Source organism: Plutella xylostella, chromosome 15, assembly GCF_932276165.1.
Source record: "Plutella xylostella chromosome 15, ilPluXylo3.1, whole genome shotgun sequence".
Classification (NCBI taxonomy): domain Eukaryota; kingdom Metazoa; phylum Arthropoda; class Insecta; order Lepidoptera; family Plutellidae; genus Plutella; species Plutella xylostella.
In genome coordinates this window covers 8,347,204-8,366,965 of record NC_063995.1, presented here as the reverse complement: position 1 = coordinate 8,366,965, position 19,762 = coordinate 8,347,204, and the positions used below count along the sequence as shown (strand labels likewise).

At 45.1% G+C, this 19,762-nt stretch overlaps 1 protein-coding gene across 1 annotated transcript in view; it reads left to right on the top strand.

Annotated features, from left to right (window-relative positions):
* LOC105398172 (E3 ubiquitin-protein ligase UBR5) overlaps window positions 1-19,762 on the top strand; it is a 42,498-nt gene that overhangs the window by 8,507 nt on the left and 14,229 nt on the right. Inside the window, exons 9-39 of the mRNA XM_048625990.1 lie at window positions 627-787; window positions 1,148-1,290; window positions 1,668-1,830; window positions 2,226-2,357; window positions 2,602-2,858; window positions 3,147-3,320; window positions 3,632-3,820; window positions 4,183-4,294; window positions 4,572-4,679; window positions 4,828-4,981; window positions 5,322-5,462; window positions 5,649-5,940; window positions 8,517-8,689; window positions 9,052-9,242; window positions 9,543-9,706; window positions 9,988-10,154; window positions 10,373-10,621; window positions 10,857-11,081; window positions 11,317-11,495; window positions 11,960-12,161; window positions 12,863-13,041; window positions 13,403-13,586; window positions 13,915-14,075; window positions 14,541-14,740; window positions 15,553-15,718; window positions 16,099-16,248; window positions 17,714-17,841; window positions 18,124-18,239; window positions 18,474-18,622; window positions 19,025-19,098; window positions 19,488-19,609. Of these exons, the coding sequence (XP_048481947.1) occupies window positions 627-787; window positions 1,148-1,290; window positions 1,668-1,830; window positions 2,226-2,357; window positions 2,602-2,858; window positions 3,147-3,320; window positions 3,632-3,820; window positions 4,183-4,294; window positions 4,572-4,679; window positions 4,828-4,981; window positions 5,322-5,462; window positions 5,649-5,940; window positions 8,517-8,689; window positions 9,052-9,242; window positions 9,543-9,706; window positions 9,988-10,154; window positions 10,373-10,621; window positions 10,857-11,081; window positions 11,317-11,495; window positions 11,960-12,161; window positions 12,863-13,041; window positions 13,403-13,586; window positions 13,915-14,075; window positions 14,541-14,740; window positions 15,553-15,718; window positions 16,099-16,248; window positions 17,714-17,841; window positions 18,124-18,239; window positions 18,474-18,622; window positions 19,025-19,098; window positions 19,488-19,609 (5,205 nt within the window). The remainder of the gene's footprint in view (window positions 1-626; window positions 788-1,147; window positions 1,291-1,667; window positions 1,831-2,225; window positions 2,358-2,601; window positions 2,859-3,146; window positions 3,321-3,631; window positions 3,821-4,182; window positions 4,295-4,571; window positions 4,680-4,827; window positions 4,982-5,321; window positions 5,463-5,648; window positions 5,941-8,516; window positions 8,690-9,051; window positions 9,243-9,542; window positions 9,707-9,987; window positions 10,155-10,372; window positions 10,622-10,856; window positions 11,082-11,316; window positions 11,496-11,959; window positions 12,162-12,862; window positions 13,042-13,402; window positions 13,587-13,914; window positions 14,076-14,540; window positions 14,741-15,552; window positions 15,719-16,098; window positions 16,249-17,713; window positions 17,842-18,123; window positions 18,240-18,473; window positions 18,623-19,024; window positions 19,099-19,487; window positions 19,610-19,762) is intronic.

Here is a 19,762-nt window from a genome sequence, read left to right as displayed (position 1 = left end):
AAAGCATCAAATCAGATAAAACAGTTATACTTTTAAATAAATAGTGTGAAAAATCTTCGAATTAAGCCCAAGTCGGACGATCCGTGTATGCTCACTTTACAATTCTTACAAAAACGGCAACACTGATAATATTCCAAGATGACGTCACGATCACTCCGTGTCAATAGCATTTATATTTTATCGAGACTGGCCGTGAGTCTTAGGGACTACCGTTTTTGGGCCAATCACAATGGAGTCCCTATTGGATATCTTCATCGATATTTTTTGTAACCAATAGCAGACTTGACGCCCAGGATGGTTTGTTCTATTATTATATGATTATAGCCTATAATTATGTCGCTTTCTTTGGGCTAAATTGACAATCGGATCCAGCCATAGGATTGTGGGAGAAAAGTAAAAAACACATTTCCAGGGATAATCGCATCACATCATAGGGCCTCCAATCACCCGGAGCTGATGCCCATCACAAATCTTTTTTCTATTGGTTTTCCATCTTCTCCTGTGTGGGTAAAACAGGACAGGCATCCATGCTAGTGTCCGCTTAACGCAATGGAAGTCCCTTAGCCATCAGCATTCACACAAAAAAACCTAACGACCTTCCTCATAACCACTGTTCCACCCCCCAGGGGCGTCCTCCCGCTGGGGCAACGCGCGCGCCTGTGGGAGAAGCACCGCGCGCGCTCGCGCAAGCAGCAGCGCGGGCACTCGGCGTCCGCGCCGCAGGACCTGCAGGCCGGCCACCAGGTCACCATGAAGAACGCGCCCATGTACCAGCCCGCCGCTGTCGGTATGTACTCATCTGTAGCCGTAGTAGTGAAGTCATTTTGGTAGGAATGTGTACAATATTGTTAGAATGAATTGCTATTACAGCCAGATTCAGACCACTGATTTTGAGGCTAATGTTGATAAATATTATCAGGTAATAATTGTATCGATTCCACACTCCTGATAGGAAGGGAAGAAAGATGAGATAAAAATACTATTAATTTTATGAAACCATTTCTATCTTCTATACCGTAAAATATCTATGGATCCTCTTGCATAGATCTGAATAAAACTATGCATGCATAGGCCAATGTTTTGAGTACGTAAATTTCACACCTTTACCCCTCTTTACTGTCATTCACACCACCTAACACCTGTGCAGGTTTCAACATGTCGAGCGGGGTGCCGAAGGTGGGCATCCTGCAGAACGCGGCGTGGAACCTGTCCGACATGTGCCGGTTCAAGCTGCTGCCGCCGCCGCAGCCCGACCGCAGCCTGTCCGACAAGGATAAAAGGGACATGCAGGTATGTACACACTCTTCTTCTTGAGCCTATGGAAATGCTGGACGAAGGCCTCAACCAAAGCACGCCACTGTATGCGATCTATATCTTTCCGAATCCAGCTTAATCTTTACCTACCAGCCTACCTTTTCTACACACTCAATTCTAGTATATTACAGAGACGAAAGAGAAGTTGTCTTCTTGGGAGACTCCTATCGCTGCTGTACGCGAACAATTACTGATGATTATGTTGGAGATTGGGCCAGTCAATTTATTTTATGAAAGTATAGGTATTTTTGTATAAACACATGAGATCCCAGAAGTTGAGTTGAAAACAGTTTTTGCCCTCTCACTCCCATCCCTAGATAGTTTCCTGGCACTTATATTGAGCTCCTCCACAGAACCAGTCCCCGCTGACGGTATCATCAGTAAAGGCATCATCGTCGTCATCCAGCAGTAAGGACGCCAACAAGGACAGCAACAAGGACATGGCGGACCGGCTCGACATGCCGCCGCCGCCCAGCCCCGCCTCCTCTACTTGCAGCGACACTAGCACTTCACACAGTAAGTACAGCACATGAAGTTTCAGCAGATGAAATGTCGGACGTCACTACGGTTTTCTACGTATTTCAATGGATTTGGCTGTTGGACAAATGACGCTCAATGACAGGTCTATAGAAATGCATAGAATCTAGGAATAACGTTTGCGAGTTGCAATGTCGTGACATGGCGTCTTATGTAACCTCAGAATCCAGGAGTAACGTTTGCGAGTAGCGACGTTGCGACATGTCGTCTTATGTAACCTCATCACCTTTTCAAGGCTCATGTAATTAATCTATATCCTCTGATAAAGTTTTAGAAATTCAATTCTAAAACTTTATCAGAAAAGTTCTTTGTTTGGTGTACTTAGTATTGTAATACGAAATAGAATAGTCGATGATAGTTGGTTTATTCCACAGAGCGTGCTAAGCGCGTGACAGTGCGCGGGGAGGAGGGCTCGTCCAACGACGGGCTGGCGAAGCAGCGCGACGAGGAGGAGTGGCCTCTGAAGGAAGTCGTCTTCTTGGAAGACGTCAAGAGTGTGCCACTTGGTATGTAACATATTTTTTGCCAAGTAGTAAATAGAAAATTATGGCGTAACTTTCCTGGTGCTAAGCGTCACTTTATCTAGATCCATAAAAAAATACCGATTGTATAACATTCTCCGATACTTTTATGTTTCGTCAAGAGTAGCCATACAGGCCGTGGCTCTTGCTGCTTTACCAGCATTTTTGTCAGTCCTGTAAACATTTTCAATACTCTAAACTAACTCACAAACATCATCGCATCATCCAGGACGCGTACTGAAAGTGGACGGCGCGTACGCCGCAGTCCGCTTCCCGACCATCGGCAAGGACGGGAAGGAAGTGGTCCCGTCCAACCCTGACGACTGGACCACGCTGCTGCAGGACTGCCGGCTGGTGCGCAAGGACGACCTGGTGGCGGTGAAGTGGGGCGCGGGCGGCGCGGCCGGCCCCCGCGGCCCGGACTGCCTGCAGCGAGCGCCGAGGAAGATTGCCCTGCCGCCTGATGTGCAAGTGCTTAGTATTGCTGTAAGTGGATTTTTTGTTGATGTTATCATTAATATTTGTAAATATACGATATGTGCCGTAATTTTAGGCAAAGACACTTTGATTAAGCCCATTGACTATTAAAATTTGACAATAAATAAGGTGTTTTGGTAATGGCTATGATGGTTATCCTATAATTGGCTTTAAAATTTGTATATCCGCAATGCAAATTACAGATAAGGTTTCTTAGGTATGCCAAGCATCTTTTACCCGCCTAAGCCTAATAACTGTGTAAACCACCACTAAATCACAACCCAATAATATCCACAGGTGGACGGGCGCGGAGTCCACGCGGTGGTCCGGCGGCCGGGCGGCGCGCTGGCCTACGCTGTGTACGCCGTGGGCACCACACGGGCTCTCACTGACAGCACTTTCCCCACCGATAATAGTGCTCTGCTCGGACATAGTAATGGAGGGTCCATACAGCTCACTACCGCTGCTGAGGTTGGTTATAGGACTAAACACACACACACACATACATACTCAAAAACTTAAATAATTCACTGTAAAGCATTGACCTCTTTAAAGACGAAGTTTATTTTCTAATAGCCGCTTGGCATCCGGTTTGGACTGATTGAATTACACAAGACCCAAGACACATCCAAGACCCATGAATAAATGCCCAGGTCAATCCCTCAATTAAATTGGGGACATAGCACGCACACCACCCCATCTGGCCGTGTTCCTATACATCCGCATTTCATCTACTATTTCCTTCACCAAGTACCATGTTATAACAACATTTCCACCCACAGGGCAGCGAGCCAGTAGTGATGATGCTGGACGGCAACGGCGCCATCTACCCGATAGCGCGCGACTGCGTGGGCTGCGTGCGCGAGCCGCCGCCGCTGAACCTGTCGCCGGCGCGGGCGGTCGCGGCGCACGCGCTGCCGCTGCAGCCGCACACGCCGTCCTCGTCGCACCACAATGCGCTTAAATCACAGGTGTGTAAGGGTTACAGTTGCTTGTAAAGCTGTGACTGATTTATATGAGTATCAACCTTCTTCGACCCGTCCTGAATTTGTCAGGTGTGTAAGGGGAAGAGTTGCTTGGGGTTTATTTTTGCTTTTGAAGAGCGTGATCGCATCCTTGATCTCTGACGCAAAATTGGCAATTTGTTAGGACGATTTCAATCTTGGAGAAAGTCATCAAATTGTTACTGGATTCCCACTGATTGATTTGTTGAATGATGTAAAGGCGCGTCCAAACATAGAGGGGCGATCGAGCGCGCCTGCCCCATCTAGCAAAAATACTTGAATGCCGTGCAATTTTTGGAAGCACCCTAATTATGTATAATGTTGTACAGGTGGCGCTGATAGTGATAGTGCCGGAGCCGCAGATCATGATGCCGCGCGTGCTGCGCTGCGACCTCGACGGGCTCAGGCAGCTGCTGCACCAGCTCGAGAGCGACACCAACAGTTAGTATCATGTGCTGATGTTGCATTTATTAACGAATGATAGAGGATTTGGAGCTCGTTCTAGTGTCAGTAGACCAATAGCGGCTGAGTAGCTTAGTGCGCCCAGATGGATGTGGGCAATGCAGCAGAACATGCTGCGATTGGTGAAGAACAAGTTGCACTTATCACAAGACATGCAAAAGTACCTCGCCAATGTATTATTTATTGCTATAATAATTATAATTAATTGATCACCATCTTTGAATGTCTAGTTAAGAAATGTATTAATTTATTTCAGAACTGCAAATAGCGCAAATACTGCAAGAGAGATGTGACGGCAACAGAAACATTCTGCACGCTTGTGTTCACATGTGCGCGCCTACTTCTAACAAGGAGCCTGATATAGGTAAGCCAGTCTATTGCATCTCAAACCTCTCATGATTATCAGACCTCATCTATATCGTTGTGCACTTTGGGTAGCGCTATCTACACTTTATTAAGACTGAATAGGCCTTTGATGTGTTCGATAATTAAAACTCAAATTCGTTTGTCAGTGGAAAACGCCTCCATGCCGAATCTGAGTGGCAACTCGGGCGGCGGCGGCGGCGCCAGCGCTGAAGAAGCGGTGCCGGCCATGTCATGGCCGCCGGAGACCTTCGACACGGCGTCCGGAGACGAGGACAGCCTCATGGGACTTACTAACAGCGGGTAAGTTCTAGTGTTTGACTTTTCATTCGGAATTACTTTTCTACACTTAAATTTCCCTCATTCTTATAACAAATCTATATAATACTAGCAGTTCCCGGGAGATTCGCTTCGCCTTATAAAGTTTTCCCGTGTGAATTCCGCGATAAAAAGCCTAGCCTATGTGTTAATACAGGCTGTCAGCTAACCCCATACCAAATTTCATTAAAATCGGTTCAGCCGTTTTGACATGAAGATGTAACAAACATACAGTCACAAAATTCGGTCGCATTTATAATATTAGTACGATTTTAGGTAGTAGTCAAGTCTACATGTAGTATAATTCTGTACCTCACGCCCACAGTAAGCTATCCGGCAGTGGCGGCGGCGGCGGCGCCGTGAGCGCGGACCCGGCGGAGCGGCGCGGCAACGCGCTGGCGGCACTGCGGGCGTTGTGCGAGAGCACCGCGCTGCAGCCACATCTCATGCAGCTGTTGGCTGCTAGGTAAGGAGTTTACTTTATTTATTCGTTGGTTTATTTGGTGAAAAAATACAGCTAACTTTACGCATGTGACCAATTCATGCGCGTTGCTGACTATTCTATGATGATTTGCGTAGTTAAGTGTTACTAAATCAGTCCACATTCGAAGACGCCAACAAACTAGTAATCTAACCCACAAATCTCTTCCAGGGACGGCCTCGGCCAAACGCCTCTAATGGCGGCCGTAGCGGAGCGCGCATACCGCGCAGCCCTAGTCATACTAGACGCCATCCGCGCCTGCCCCGACGCGGACGACGCTCAGCGATCAGCCGCCATCTTCCCGCCCAACGCGCACCCCGACCACTCGCCGCTGCTGGTGCTGTGCTGCAATGACACGTGCAGCTTCACATGGACCGGACAGGAGCATATAAATCAAGACATCTTCGAGTGCAAGACCTGCGGGCTGACCGGCTCGCTGTGCTGTTGCACTGAGTGTGCTAAGGTACGTGAAATTTTATTATGATACATTGAAAACACATTCCCATTCCATTCCCAGTCGACAAACTTCTCACTCGTTAATATACCCCATTTTTTTTATTTTTTTATTGGCACGTCAACAGCACACACTACAAACATTGAATTAAAATTAAGTTTATAATAATCTAGGTCCGAAGTGTGCACACATAACAGACATGCACAGCATTTACAAATAATGTATTAAATTAAATTACAAAATATAGGCAAAAAACATGCAATATTAATTAACTATTAGAAGATATCAAATTTATACAATAAAATGAAAATAAAACTTTATACACAAACAAAAAAATAATTAATTAGAATAAATTATGTACAATTTTTGAAATAAATTAAATTATTTGGTATTATTTGTTGGATTAAATTAGTTATAATTAATTAAATTAGTTAATTATAATAATTACATTATTTAAAAAAATCAGCTAACAGTTGAGAAAACTTGGCCAAAGACATATGAAAGATGTCAACATCTCCGACCCGATTATTTAAATTGTTGTATTCAGTCATTAATCTATTGATAGGAGAGAACTGTCCGAGATTTGTCCTTGAAAATCGTGGGCAAAAAGTCTTGGTTATGGGATAACGGGGACACTGCCTAGGCACAGTGATGGAAAGCTGTTCTCGTATGCCCGGGCAGTCGACAAACCCATTTAATATTTTAAATAAAAACTTCAGATCAAGCACGACACGTCGGTTGCGGAGGGAGTTCATTTTGAAAAATGACAATCGGTCTTCATAAGGCGCTCTGTGAGAGATGCCCTGGGAGATGTAGGCAATATGCCGTGTGAACGCTCTTTGAATGCACTCAATCCGCTGCGAGTGAACAGCGTATAGTGGACTCCAGACTGTGCAGGCAAATTCTAGGTGACTTCGCACAAGAGCATTATATAGTAATATTCTTGTGCGGGCAAACCTAAAACTCTTGCAGTTGCGTTTGAGAAATCCCAGCATCTGTGAAGCTTTACTGACTATTTTGTCAATGTGTGCAGTAAAACAAAGTTTACTGTCTATCAGAACGCCGAGATCCCTGATCTGGTCAACTTCTTGGAGTACTGTTCCATCTATGTGATAGGATGTCAGAATTGGCTCTCGCTTTCTCGTATACTTAATGTGGAAGCACTTGCCTGCGTTTAGTACCATACTATTATTGTTGCACCATGTACTAATGCTATTAAGATCCGATTGTATTAGTTCCATATCGTTGCGAGATTCAATTTTCTTGTAGATTTTTAAATCATAAGCGAAGAGCGCGAATTTACAATGCCTTATAGAGGAGGTAATGTCGTTTATGAACAATAAAAACAATAGAGGACCAAGATGAGACCCCTGAGGGACGCCAGAATCTGCATAGTAGTTCAGAGACTCATAACCACGCACAACCACTGTCTGTGTTCTTTTATCAAGATAAGACCTAAACCACTCGAGTAAAGGGCCATACACTCCAAATGATTCGAGCTTGCGGAGAAGAAGACAGTGGTTGACCCTGTCAAAAGCACTACTGAAGTCCGTGTATATTGCATCTATCTGACTACCGTTATCAATTTCCTGGCAAAGATCAGATACAAAGGTGACAAGATTGGTGTTAACAGAGCGTTTGGTTATAAACCCGTGCTGAGTATCCGTTAGAAAAGGCTTTGTGTGGTTCATAAGGAGTGGATACACCATTCTCTCGAATAGCTTTGCAGCACATGACAATATTGAAATCGGACGGTAGTTCTTTACATCACTATTATCCCCTTTCTTGTAAACAGGAACTATACGTGCTTTTTTCCATTCAGTGGGAAAAACACCCGTATTCAAAGACTGATTATAAATTATAGTCAGTGGTAAAGCCAATACGGTGCCACAGCGTTTGATGAACACGGGCGGTATTCCATCTGGTCCAGCTCCTTTAAATATATCTAGTCGTTTAATTTGTCTCATGACATCATATTCACTGAAGCTAAGGAGACCAATACAGTGAGACTGAGATTTACTGACAGGGCAATATGGAACCACTGATGGATTGGGGGAGCTGTAAACCGAAGAGAAATGATCTGCGAATAGATTTGCAACATCAAGACCCGTTTGTGCTTCAGTGTTGTTTAGCTTCATTGAAGCGGGTACACCATGATCAGTACCACGTTTTTCGTTTACAAAGCGCCAGAAAACTCTAGGATGTTTCCCTATGCCATCCTCCACACTAGAAAGAAACTTATCATAGCACTGCTTCATAACCCTGTGGCCGCGCTCTCGAATTAGATTGAACTCATATTTATCGCGGGGGTTGTTAAAGATTTTTACTTTTCGCCTTTTTACCCCATTCCACGGGATATAGTAACTTCTGAAACCTTATTTACCTTATTCAAATGTAATAAGGGTTTTGACAGATGTCTTTCCCCGTGGAATAGGATGGGCGTGCATAACTGTAAAAATTCTGCATCGTTAACTTAGACGCCGCTAGCTCGACGGTAAAGAGTTAGCTTACTAGGAATGCAGCCTTAATCTTCAAAATTGTATGCATCTGAATATTGTTTGTCTTCAATCACGATTTTTCCTCAGGTGTGCCACAAAGGGCACGACTGCAAGCTGAAGCGCACCTCCCCCACGGCGTACTGCGACTGCTGGGAGAAGTGCCGCTGCAAGGCGCTCGTGGGCGGCAACTGGGCTGCGCGCTGCGACCTGCTGGCCAAGCTGGCCCGGGACACGCAGCTCGCCACGCACTTCAACTCTAGGTGAGTCGTCAGTAGCTCGTGAGGCATAGGCCAGGATCCAGTATTAGTTGTTGGAAGCCATAACACAGTTTCCTTCAATTATAAAGTAATGGCTACCTATCTTGAGATTGTCGGTTAAGGGGACTGCCAGGCGTCTGTCCGTGTTTGCCTAGTTATGATATTCTTCACCTATAAATTTCCCCCAACTAGGTGTAAAACATGAACAAAGATAGAAAGAACCCTGCATATACACTGCGAATCCGCACAGCGAGCTTGCAACCCGGGCGACATCACAACCTCTTCTACAGAACATCTCCGAATGTGAAGGAGGCGGCTATAATAATGTATGATGCCACATTTCTAACCAACCACCATCCTTACAGGGGCGAGTCGATCCTCCTGTTCCTGGTACAAACAGTCGGGCGGCAGGCGGTGGAGCAGAGACAGTTCCGCGCGGGCGGCGGGCGCGGCCGCTCGGCTCGCAAGCAGCCCGGCTCGGACGCCGAGGTCGACGCCCCCGATCACGATCTGGAGCCGCCGAGGTTCGCCAGGCGCGCCCTGCTGCATTTGTTAGGTGAGTGGACAAGTATTTAGTATAATATATGTATATGACCGTACTTTATTATGCTTCAGAAGTAGCTATACACGCACTTTACCTTGACAAACTAATATGATCAATGTTTGAATGAATAAAATGAGCTTTGTGAATTTGACAATGTAGAATAGTTTATAGCTACTTATGAAGCCAACTGTACATAGCATGATACTTTGTGTTATTCGTAATTGATGCAACAACGTCTGACGAGATAGGTAGGCCTGATCTGCACCTCCATTGTTCTATATCAAATACTGATACATACCTACAATCCCGCAGGAGACTGGGCAGCAGTGGAAGCGGCGGTCATGTGCGGCTCGTCCGGGACAGCCCCGGCCGCGGCGCCGGAGGGAGACCGGCCCGGCAGCCCGGCGCCCGGCCAGTCCGGGACCACTTTACTGGACAAGTTCACACACGCACTCATTGTCAAGTGTACTAATGAGGTAAGAATACTGTGCTTACTTGATTCTCTTCTACTTAGCTTGTCCATAAGGACTACTAGAGTTTGTCAAAATGGTGAAAGGACAGGATTCTCATAGAGAACTAGATGAGCGTGGCGAACAATCGACACCTCACTTTGGGAGTATCCTTTCGTATTCTTCGGCTTCTGATTGAACCGATTTTCATAACATATGATGGCTTACTGTGATAACTGTGACTGTGATCTGTGATATAAAATTATAAAATACACAAACAATTATTCAACTCCAACCCATCCCCCCAGATGCTGGACACACTCCTGCACACATTAATCCGCGAGCAGCAGAACGAGGCGGTCCCGGGGCGCGCGGAGCGGGCGCGTGAAGTGGCGCGGCGGTTCGTGCGCTCCGTTGCCAGGATATTCGTCATCTTCAGCGTCGAGATGGCGCCAGGCGCTGCCAAGAAGAAGGGGTGAGTTGGGCGATTAAATAGTAATGCGTTTTGTATTTTACTGAAACATTTATATTGGAGTTATCTTCTATAGCCTTTTGCGTACGGTTCTAACATACTTTGAACGTTCTGTTATGTTATCTGCATGTGTAATGTTTTTTTTTTATGTAGGTACATACTGAGTTGTTTTGTAAAGTATAAACTTCAAAAATTAAGCATTGCCAATTTGTTACCCGCAGGCCGCTCTCAATAACATCATCACTGGTGCGGTGCCGACGCGTGTTCGCGGCACTAGTGGCCCTCGCTGTAGAGGAACTAGTCGAAGCGGCGGACGCCCTCCTGGCCCCGGTGAGGCTGGGCGTGGTGCGCCCCACCGCGCCCTTCCCGCTGGCCACCACGTATGTGGACCTCGTCAACGGAAGCGAAGATCTGTTTGGAGTGGAGCCGCTGTCTACTGGGCATTCGTCGCGGCTGCCGCATTCTAGGAGGTGAGTTTTACAATCGATCCAGCCGCTTAGGCCCTCAAAATGAATAAGCTACACATCACACTTGGAAATTAAATTTAAGAAAGAACGAATTTCCTGTATTCATCTATCTGAGTGCCTATTTGTGTCATGATTTTGAGTATTTGAATTTTATGTGTTGCCAACCGAAAAACATATCGGAAGTCCCAATACCACACTAGTAATAGAGTCAAATGATCATGTTAACATTATGTACCAGGGACTCAAGCGCGGCGGGAGGTCGCGGAGCAACAGCTGGCACTTCCATCGGCAGTTCCACCCTGGTCCAGGACCGCTCGTCCACGCCTGTCGCCACGGAGTACGCGGACGACGTCGCCGGGGATAATATGGCTGGTGATGATGATGCGTCGGAGACGGACGAGCCGAGCGCCCCCGCCGCCAACCCGCCCGGGGATGGCCAGCATGATGACGCTATGGGCGATAGGTGAGCTGTTGATATGAATTAGCTTTATGAGAGAAAGAAAATATGTATTGACACAAAGATTTATATACATTACATATATGTATGTAATGCGTGTTGAAATACCTAATGGTAGATGTTCCCACTCTTATTTGACACTGTGGATAATGACAACGTGAGACTTCTCACAAATACATCTTGATTTTTTTTGTTGTAGCCTTCTTATGTATTTTATGCTAATAACCTGCTACTATTCCAGAGGCCAAGAGCAACACGTGGTGGTCGAGAACGGCACAGAGCGCGCCGAGGGAGGCGAGAGCGAGAGCGAGCTGGACCTGCTGGCCGAGGCGGAGACGGAGAGCGACTCGGACGACCAGGACAATGCCGAGTCGGCGCAGCGCAGCGTGCAGACCGGCGCCACGCAGGGCTCCGATGCAGGTGTGTATAACTATGTGTCTACAGGGTGTTGCAAAAAGGCTATTGCAAAAAGTATACAAAGCCGAAACCTACATATGCAGCGGTTATATCTAAGCCCAAAAATTCATTCAGAATTTCATATTTTTCGGTAATTTTTGGGCTTAGATATAACATGCTGCACATCATGTAGGTTTCGGCTTTGTATACCTACCCTTTTTGCAACACTCTGTATAGGGAATGACAAAAAGTGATGTTTTAAGCCGAAAAGGGGTGAATCTGATAATTATTCTGTTTGGCCTCTCGAGAGGACAATAGTAGCTTATTCTATAAGTGTAACACAGCAGGGATCGGAGTTACCTGTATACTGCACCTAAAGCTGCTACCTATTCTCTTCTGCAAGCAATATTCAAACGCAATAATCAAATTTATCTTCGACGTTTATACCACACACCTGTAAACACTAATAACCATCTCCACCTTCACAGGCATAGCATCTCTCCTCCTGTACCCCGAAGACGAGAGCGGCGACTCCACACAACCAGAGGACGAGGACTCGGAGGCGGGCGAGACTGATGAGCAGGAGGGCGAGGGCGAGCCCGCCCTGCACGACGGCGAGCCGCTGGAGCGCCGCGCCGCGCCGCCCGCCCGCCCTAACTTAGCCCCGCATTCCATGCAGTGGGCTATACGGTTAGTTGACGATGGATTAAAAAAAAAAAAACACGCACTCACGCCTTGTACTAATGTACTCCCTTGCGGGGTAGGCAGAGGTGCATTGCTGCACCCACTTTTCGCCAGAGTGTTATGTTAGTCCCAATGTAATGGGGGGCGGGCCTATTGCCATTTTACGGGCACATCCAAGACCCGAGAACAAATATCTTGGTTTAAACAAATACTCGTATCTGCCCCAGCCGGGAATCGAACCCGGGACCATCGGCTCAATAGTCAGGGTCACTAACCACTACGCCATTCGGTCGTCAACGATGGAATTCTATCTATAAAAAAAATTACTCATGCCAGAAAGCCAGTGGACGACCTTGGTTGCTTATGACTTCCTGGAGGGACCCCGGAGATCAGAGGGTTTTTAACCTCGCGCCTCACTCCATGCCAGTGGGCTACGTGGTTACGACCATACAGTCAGTTGACGATGGATTTGTAAATTACTCTGTGAAATGTGTTAAGTAACGCACGATAGATCAGACTAGCCCCTACCCTAGCCGCTAGTCGTCCGTATTGATTTTTCGATACTAACTATCACGCTATCCAATAAAGTAACTATTTTTAACCAGATTTTGAAGCAACCATCCAACATAAGTGGTTTGAGATTGAAGCACATATTTTAGGTTTTCACAGCAAACACGAACAATTAACCACTGCGTAACTGTTTCCAGTTCCCGCGAGTCAAACCGCGGCGGCTCCGGCGGCACGGGCGGCGTGCGTCTGGCCACAGGCTCGTCGCTCGTGTTCATCGACCCCGCGTCGCTGCGGCGCTCGGCGGCGGCGGCGGCGGCCGGCGCTCATGATCCACACTCGACTTCGACTACTGCCTCGTGCCTGGCTAGGGCTTTCGGTGAGTTGATTTATGTATTATATCCAATATCAAATAAATCAATTTTATTTAACGTAAACAATCACATCAACATTTTGACAAATACCGTTTTCGTATCATCCGTCCCTTTCTTTCTCATTGACTCATACTTACATCCTTCTCTCTCACACACTCACGTTCAAATGTCACTGTCTTGAATGCGTTCCATTACTAACTTCTCCCACATAAATGAGTTTTTAAATAGACATGTTCAATGTGTGTTTAGACCAATTACCAAATCATGTATATATAAGATATCGTTTCGCTCGTCTACCCTCGATCAGGTTAGCGATACAGATGTCAGTTTTACATAATAATAATAACCACTTCCCTCCCCTCACAGGCATAGTGATCCGTCAGATAGCGGACCTACTCTGGGAGTACGAGCGCGTATCCCTGCCCCTACCCCGCATGATGCCACTAGCATACCGCGAGGCGCTGCGGCTCCAGTGCTATCTGGAGCGCCAGCTGAAGCAGACGTGGGACTGGCTGGTCACCGTCATGGACGCCACTGAGGCGCAGCTTAGGTATGTGAACATGTAGATTGTAAGATAAAAGATAGCGTGTTTTTAGTTGTTTTCCGGCGTTTTTCGGGTAGTCCTTACTCGATTACGTCAAGATTGTGTTCTGGACATGCGTCATGTTGTGCCGCGCATTATCTGGGTGCGTTTTTAATGATATCAGCATACTTAGCAAGGGATGCAAGACATGCAAAATGAGATCCTCCGGTTTCTCGGATAGAGATCCGAGAAACCGGAGGATACTATCCATATATCAGGAGTGCTTATACTTTCCCTTGTAATTCATCCCTCTTTGCTGTTTGTATGTTTCTAATTACACCCCTATCTTGTTCAGATTCGGCGCATCTCTAACGTCAAACAACGCGAGCACGTCAACCGCAGTGGAGACGACCCGCGCGGCCGCGCCGGCCACGCGTCGCACTACTTCATTCACTGCGCCTGCCACCAGGATCATAGGATTCTCTGAGGGACCCCGAGCGAGGGATCGGGAACAAGGTTGGTACTATTTCTGTGATATAGGGCTTATGGTATAGCCATGGATTACTTTTAAAGAATATTAATACACCTGCAATGATATTTTAAATTGTATATGTGCTTCCAGCATATTATTATAGATTAGGTAGTTATATACATTTGTAATTTTTCTCCTTGTTATATGTTCTGTTTGTAATTTTTTGCACTTTCCCCTTTTCTTGTATAGTTTCTCTCCTCCGAGGTAGTCTGGAAGAAATTACTCTTAGTAATAAGGCCGCCATTTGTACCGTCTATGTTGTACATTTCCTTGTGTAATTTATTTTTGTGTGTGCAATAAAGAAATATCTATCTATACCATCAGATTGTACAAAAATATGTCTCAGTTCTGGTTATGGGCAAATCAGCATCAGCCTAATTCGATATGTGAGAGCTGAAGCTTCGTATCCATCTTTACAATATCCTTACCCTAAACCTTTACCTCGACAGGCGTAGAAGCCGGCAGCGCGCGGCGCGAGTTCCTCGCCTACTGCCTCTCCTTACTGCGGGCTCACAGCGGCGAGCACCTGGAGCAGCTGCCCGTGCTGGACGTGGGCGCGCTCAAGCACGTGGCCTACGTGCTGGACGCGCTCGTGTACTACATGCGCGCCGCGCACCCGCAGCCTCGCGCGCACCAGCTGTGGACGCCGGTGTGTAGATAACTATATCCCTTAACACGGGGAAAGACATCAGTGCAGCGAGCACAGGATTCGATACTATTTTCGAATCTACACGAAGGGTCACTTTTACCAAACGCTAAACGTATTTAAATCAAATTTTAAATACATTTTGTACTGACAGACGTATGACAGGCTACTAAATACGTTTAGCGTTTGGTGAAATTCCACCTAAAATATGGAAAAAACAAATGTCACTTTTGGAACTAACTTTGCCTTACACTTTGACAGTGACAGTTGATGATACGCAACGTTAACGGAGATTTGAAACTTGTGCTCCCGACTCTGATACAAACAAAAACTACCCTTAGGCTTTGTTTCACAATGTCTGGATAATGCCTACCTGATGGATAAAAGACATGCTGTCACTGTCTATAATTATGTTTTAGGCAGTGACAGCAAGTAATTTATCTGACGGGTAGTTGTTATCCAGACATTGTGAAACAGGCCATTAGTCGAATGTAATAAGGGTTCTGTCAGATGTCTTTTCCCGTGGAAAGTCTAAAATGGTTCATCCACAGTCGTGAATTTTTTATGCCCACACACTACGTACAAGCTTGTGTTATGTTCAGACAGATGAGAGGGCAATAACTATACTTAGGTAGTAATGAACAATAAAATTACTAGATTTCTCGAAACAAAAACCCAAATATGAATATAAATGAGGCATTATCACTTAAAGTGGTGACCCCGACGTGATAAAATTATTACATCTTCTGGAATATCCGATTACCTTCATCAATATTGCATGTGTACTATTCTCACTTCAAACGTCATCTCCGTAGGACGAGAACGAGAACGAAGAGGGCGAGGAGGAGATGGTGGTGGGCGGCGGCGCGGCGGCCGAGTCGGACTCGGAGGGCGAGGCGGCTCGCGGGCGCGGACACGCCTTCTTCCAGCGCTCAGACTCCACGCTGTGTCTGGGCTGTCCCCCGCCGGACCCCTTCATACGTGAGTTAACCTTTGGCAGCCAAGCCTTTTATTCATTGCCATATTATTTGTCATGTATGTAGTCCGTGATCAGCTTATAAAGTGGTAATTTTACTTTGTTATTGTAATATTCAACACGTATCATAGGAAGGTAAAGAGTTTCCCGAGACCTCACCGTATCAAAAGTTAGACCTAATACAAACATTCTCAACACTCACAAGTGACTTACTGAGTCCATCCGTCTCGGAATATGCTCCCTTAAGGTACAATTCCGTGCATCGCGACAGTCGTAACCCGCGCTTTATACTTATAACCTAAAACCTCTTGCACCTTGCAGTATCGTTATAACCTTTGTTCTTGCATTTTAAACCAGATAACCTAAAACCTCTTTCACCTTGCAGTATCGATGCAAGACGCGCTCCCTCTGGCTGACCAGCCTCAGCTGCTGCAGCCCAACGCGCGGCGCGAGGAGCTGTTCGGCATGCCGCGCCAGCCCGTGACCGTGCCCGCCGCCGGGGACGCGCCGCCCGGCGTCAACAACCCGCTAGAAGGTACACACACACACACACACACTGCTGCAGACAATGCGCGTAAATAAGTCATCAGCCAGAAACTTTCCTCAGCTTTCTTCAAACAACACCACTGCCCTGTTCCATAGCATTGTAACGTTATACTCTAGTATAACGTTGTAATCATGTAACTTCGTTACAAATTAACGAACTATAAGTATCTATATACATACAGTTCCCCAAAATTGATAATGCACATAGAAATCTTCGTCATTGTTCGGCAACGGTCGTATTCCCGAGCGTTAGAAAACTATTATGTATTTAGAGTGGTTAAGTGCATTTTCTTCATGAAATTTTTGTAGAATTATGTAATTGGTGCTAAAAGAGATAATTGATTTATCAGTAACGAAATTTGATTCGATAAGTCATAAGTCATTTATTCATAATATTACGATTACATGTCAAAATTTAAATACATAATAATATAATAATAATAATATAATAATAATTTACAATTACCAATAATTAATTACCTAGTAGATATAATGTCACAATATAATTATAAGATTATAAAAATAATCATTATTACACAATGTATAAATAAGTTAATAAAATTAATTTATAATATTCCATAATATTAAAATTTACTTCGAAAATGTTACAGTACTTTTCAAGTGTCTTACTGAAGCTGATGTTAAGATGGATGAAAGAAGGTTTGAATAACACAAGGTTTATGTATATTATAAGGAGAAATGGATTTCAAACACAGGTTTAGATTAAAATTTTAAAATCTCAGTTCAAAAGTATTTACAGCTCTGATAATTTCAGACAAAGAAGTATGTCAGGATCGTGGCACGTGGAGATCCATAGTCTCTGCCTACCCCTCTGGGAGACAGGCGTGAGTATATGTATGTATGTATGTATGTATGTAATAATTTCACATTAATATTACAATTACAAACTTGGTCTTTTGGGTGTGGCTTTATTTACAAAGTGAAGTCTATCAATGTGACACATATTTTATTCTTTAATTTGTTTCATAATAAGGCGTCATCAACAATAATTTGATTTAAGTTGAAATTAAATTCACATTTGAAAACAAAACCAAGAACGATGTGTAATAACAGCTCTATACATATAATTTCACAGAACTGACTGACAAGAGAACAAGGACCTTTGACTGATTGGTGACAGCCGCCGACAGCCCGAATTGTTTTCGATTATGCACACATGATATTGACTACTAATTCTTTCAAACAAGGTGCAATATCCAAGTGCATTGTTTAAGGCTCTTACGATTCAATGATTCGGGTGTTTCCGGGAATACGACAGTTTGCGAAGATTTGTATGCGCATTATTAATATGGGACAACTGTACTACAGTATTTGAAGCGCGCCCTTGTTGCAATAAACGAACAGCGGTATAGCTATACCTTTTGCAAAGTTGACATAAAAAGAGTCTTCTGCACATAATTATAACTGTAATAACAGACCTATTCTCCCCGCAGTGGTGCCACGGCGGCTAGGGCTGTCGACGCGAGGCAACGACCGCGGCTGGTCGCCGCCCGCGCGCCCCGCCTCCGCGCCGCCCACGCACCCCGCCAACTTGCAGCATCTCTCCAGGGATGAGCCTCAGGTGAGCTTGATAATGGTGGTAGCTAGTGTTGAATATTACACGAGTTGATAGCCGCGGTATCTGACGAGAAGAGATATATATATATATATATGGCTATAAAGACGACTGCCAGAAAAATGTGTTTGATTCCTTTGAAAACTGCTTTATGTAATGTTATTGGACGGAAAACTAAAAACCAACTAGTGTAAAAAAATGCACAGTGGATTTTCCTTATCCATATAATATTGCCTAGATAGTTGTATTTTAAATCTTTACATACTTATGTTTTGTATTTGTTTTCAGGATCTATCTTGCACTAAAGATACAGTAACAAAAATGGACATTGACACAGACGGAGAATACTTATCGGACTCAGATTCTAATGAAGCCAGACAAATACCAAGGAAAAAACATCATAGGTATGTCATTTCAGCTCACACAGCAAATCCTAATTGCCTATAACTTTGCCTGCTACTTATATTTCTTGGTTTTCTCCGAAGGAGCCCTTTAGCCTACTGTTCTACCATCGCTGTCTTATTAAAATAGCTCGCATGACATGGACTTACTTCGCCAGCGTTATTGCCGCAATCTCCGGACGAAAGGCGGGCTCATTCTGATGATTACAAAACTAAAACTCCCTATTTTCCGTTCAGATATCCTCACTCAGTGACCCTGACGGCCAGTAGCAGCTCCATGCAAGAGGCGGGCTCGCAGTCCTCGGAGTTCAACACTTTAGTGGACACGGCCTGCTCCATCATCGAGGCGCCGCATCAGCAGGCGCTCGGAGCCGCGCCGTCGCCAGGTAATTATCAAGATTGTGATTTTGGCAGAGGACTCTTTATGTTTACTTTCGTTTGGTATCTTTTGATACCTGTATGTCTAGTTTATTAAAGTTTTACGACAGGATGCCTAGTTACCAGTTACCACTACGTTGGATTACCTAGTAGTTCATCCCAGTTTATGTTAAAATCGAGTTGTCAGGTTTGTATGCCATGTATGAGTTCCACTGGCTCGTACTCCATCCAAAATTGGGCAGATTTAAATTACCATACTGACAGCTAAAAACAAGACGATATGTACAAAGTTCATCTCTAGAGACCGACGCACAGATAATTTACAGAGCTATGCAAGATATTTATCCCCGTCTAGTATAAAATTAACTAATGACTAAGTTTATAACTAAATGTTCGTGTATCTCCCACAGGCCCCAGCGGTTCGGGCGCGGCGGAAGCGCGCGCGGCCGCCCGCAGTCCGGCCAAGACTGTTATTGTACGTGCTGTAAGTCACTCCACTTCTTTGGGGGACTTTTTCTTTAACAAAATTTAGACACCCTCTTGATTGGCATTAACTTTTTAAAACTATAACACCATTCGTGATCATTGTCATGGTGAGAAGCAAGGTGTTTGTGAATCGTTGCAAAATACTTACAAAGTAACCAGTGCCACCGGGGAAATCCATGCTTGTTAAAACTATATATCGAGTGTAACACGACGCGCAATCGTGCCCTTTGTAGTGAACACGCACGCAAACTTCAAGCGGTCCTAAGCTTTACAGTAATCTAGTGGATTGTTAACATAATTATAAACATCACTTGATCTAAACCTTCCTCGAGACATGACAATGATCATAACAAATCCAGACAGATTCCAACTTTATTATTTCTCTAGGGCGAGCTGCTAAGCGGGGCAGATCCGCTGGAGTCGCAGGAGATATCCGCGCACGTGACGGTGGAGACGACGGGCCTGCCGCCCACGCCGCACCTACCCGCCTTGAACACACCTGCGCAACCGTGAGTTACTCTGTTACATGTAATGCATACGTTTAGACCTGTAAAACAATGATAAGTGGGATGCCGAGATTATGGAAGCTACAGTCTAAAGGGCTAGTACGTACATTTAAGACGTGGCAAAACTTCTCCGTTGCGCTCGCTCTTGAGGTTGAT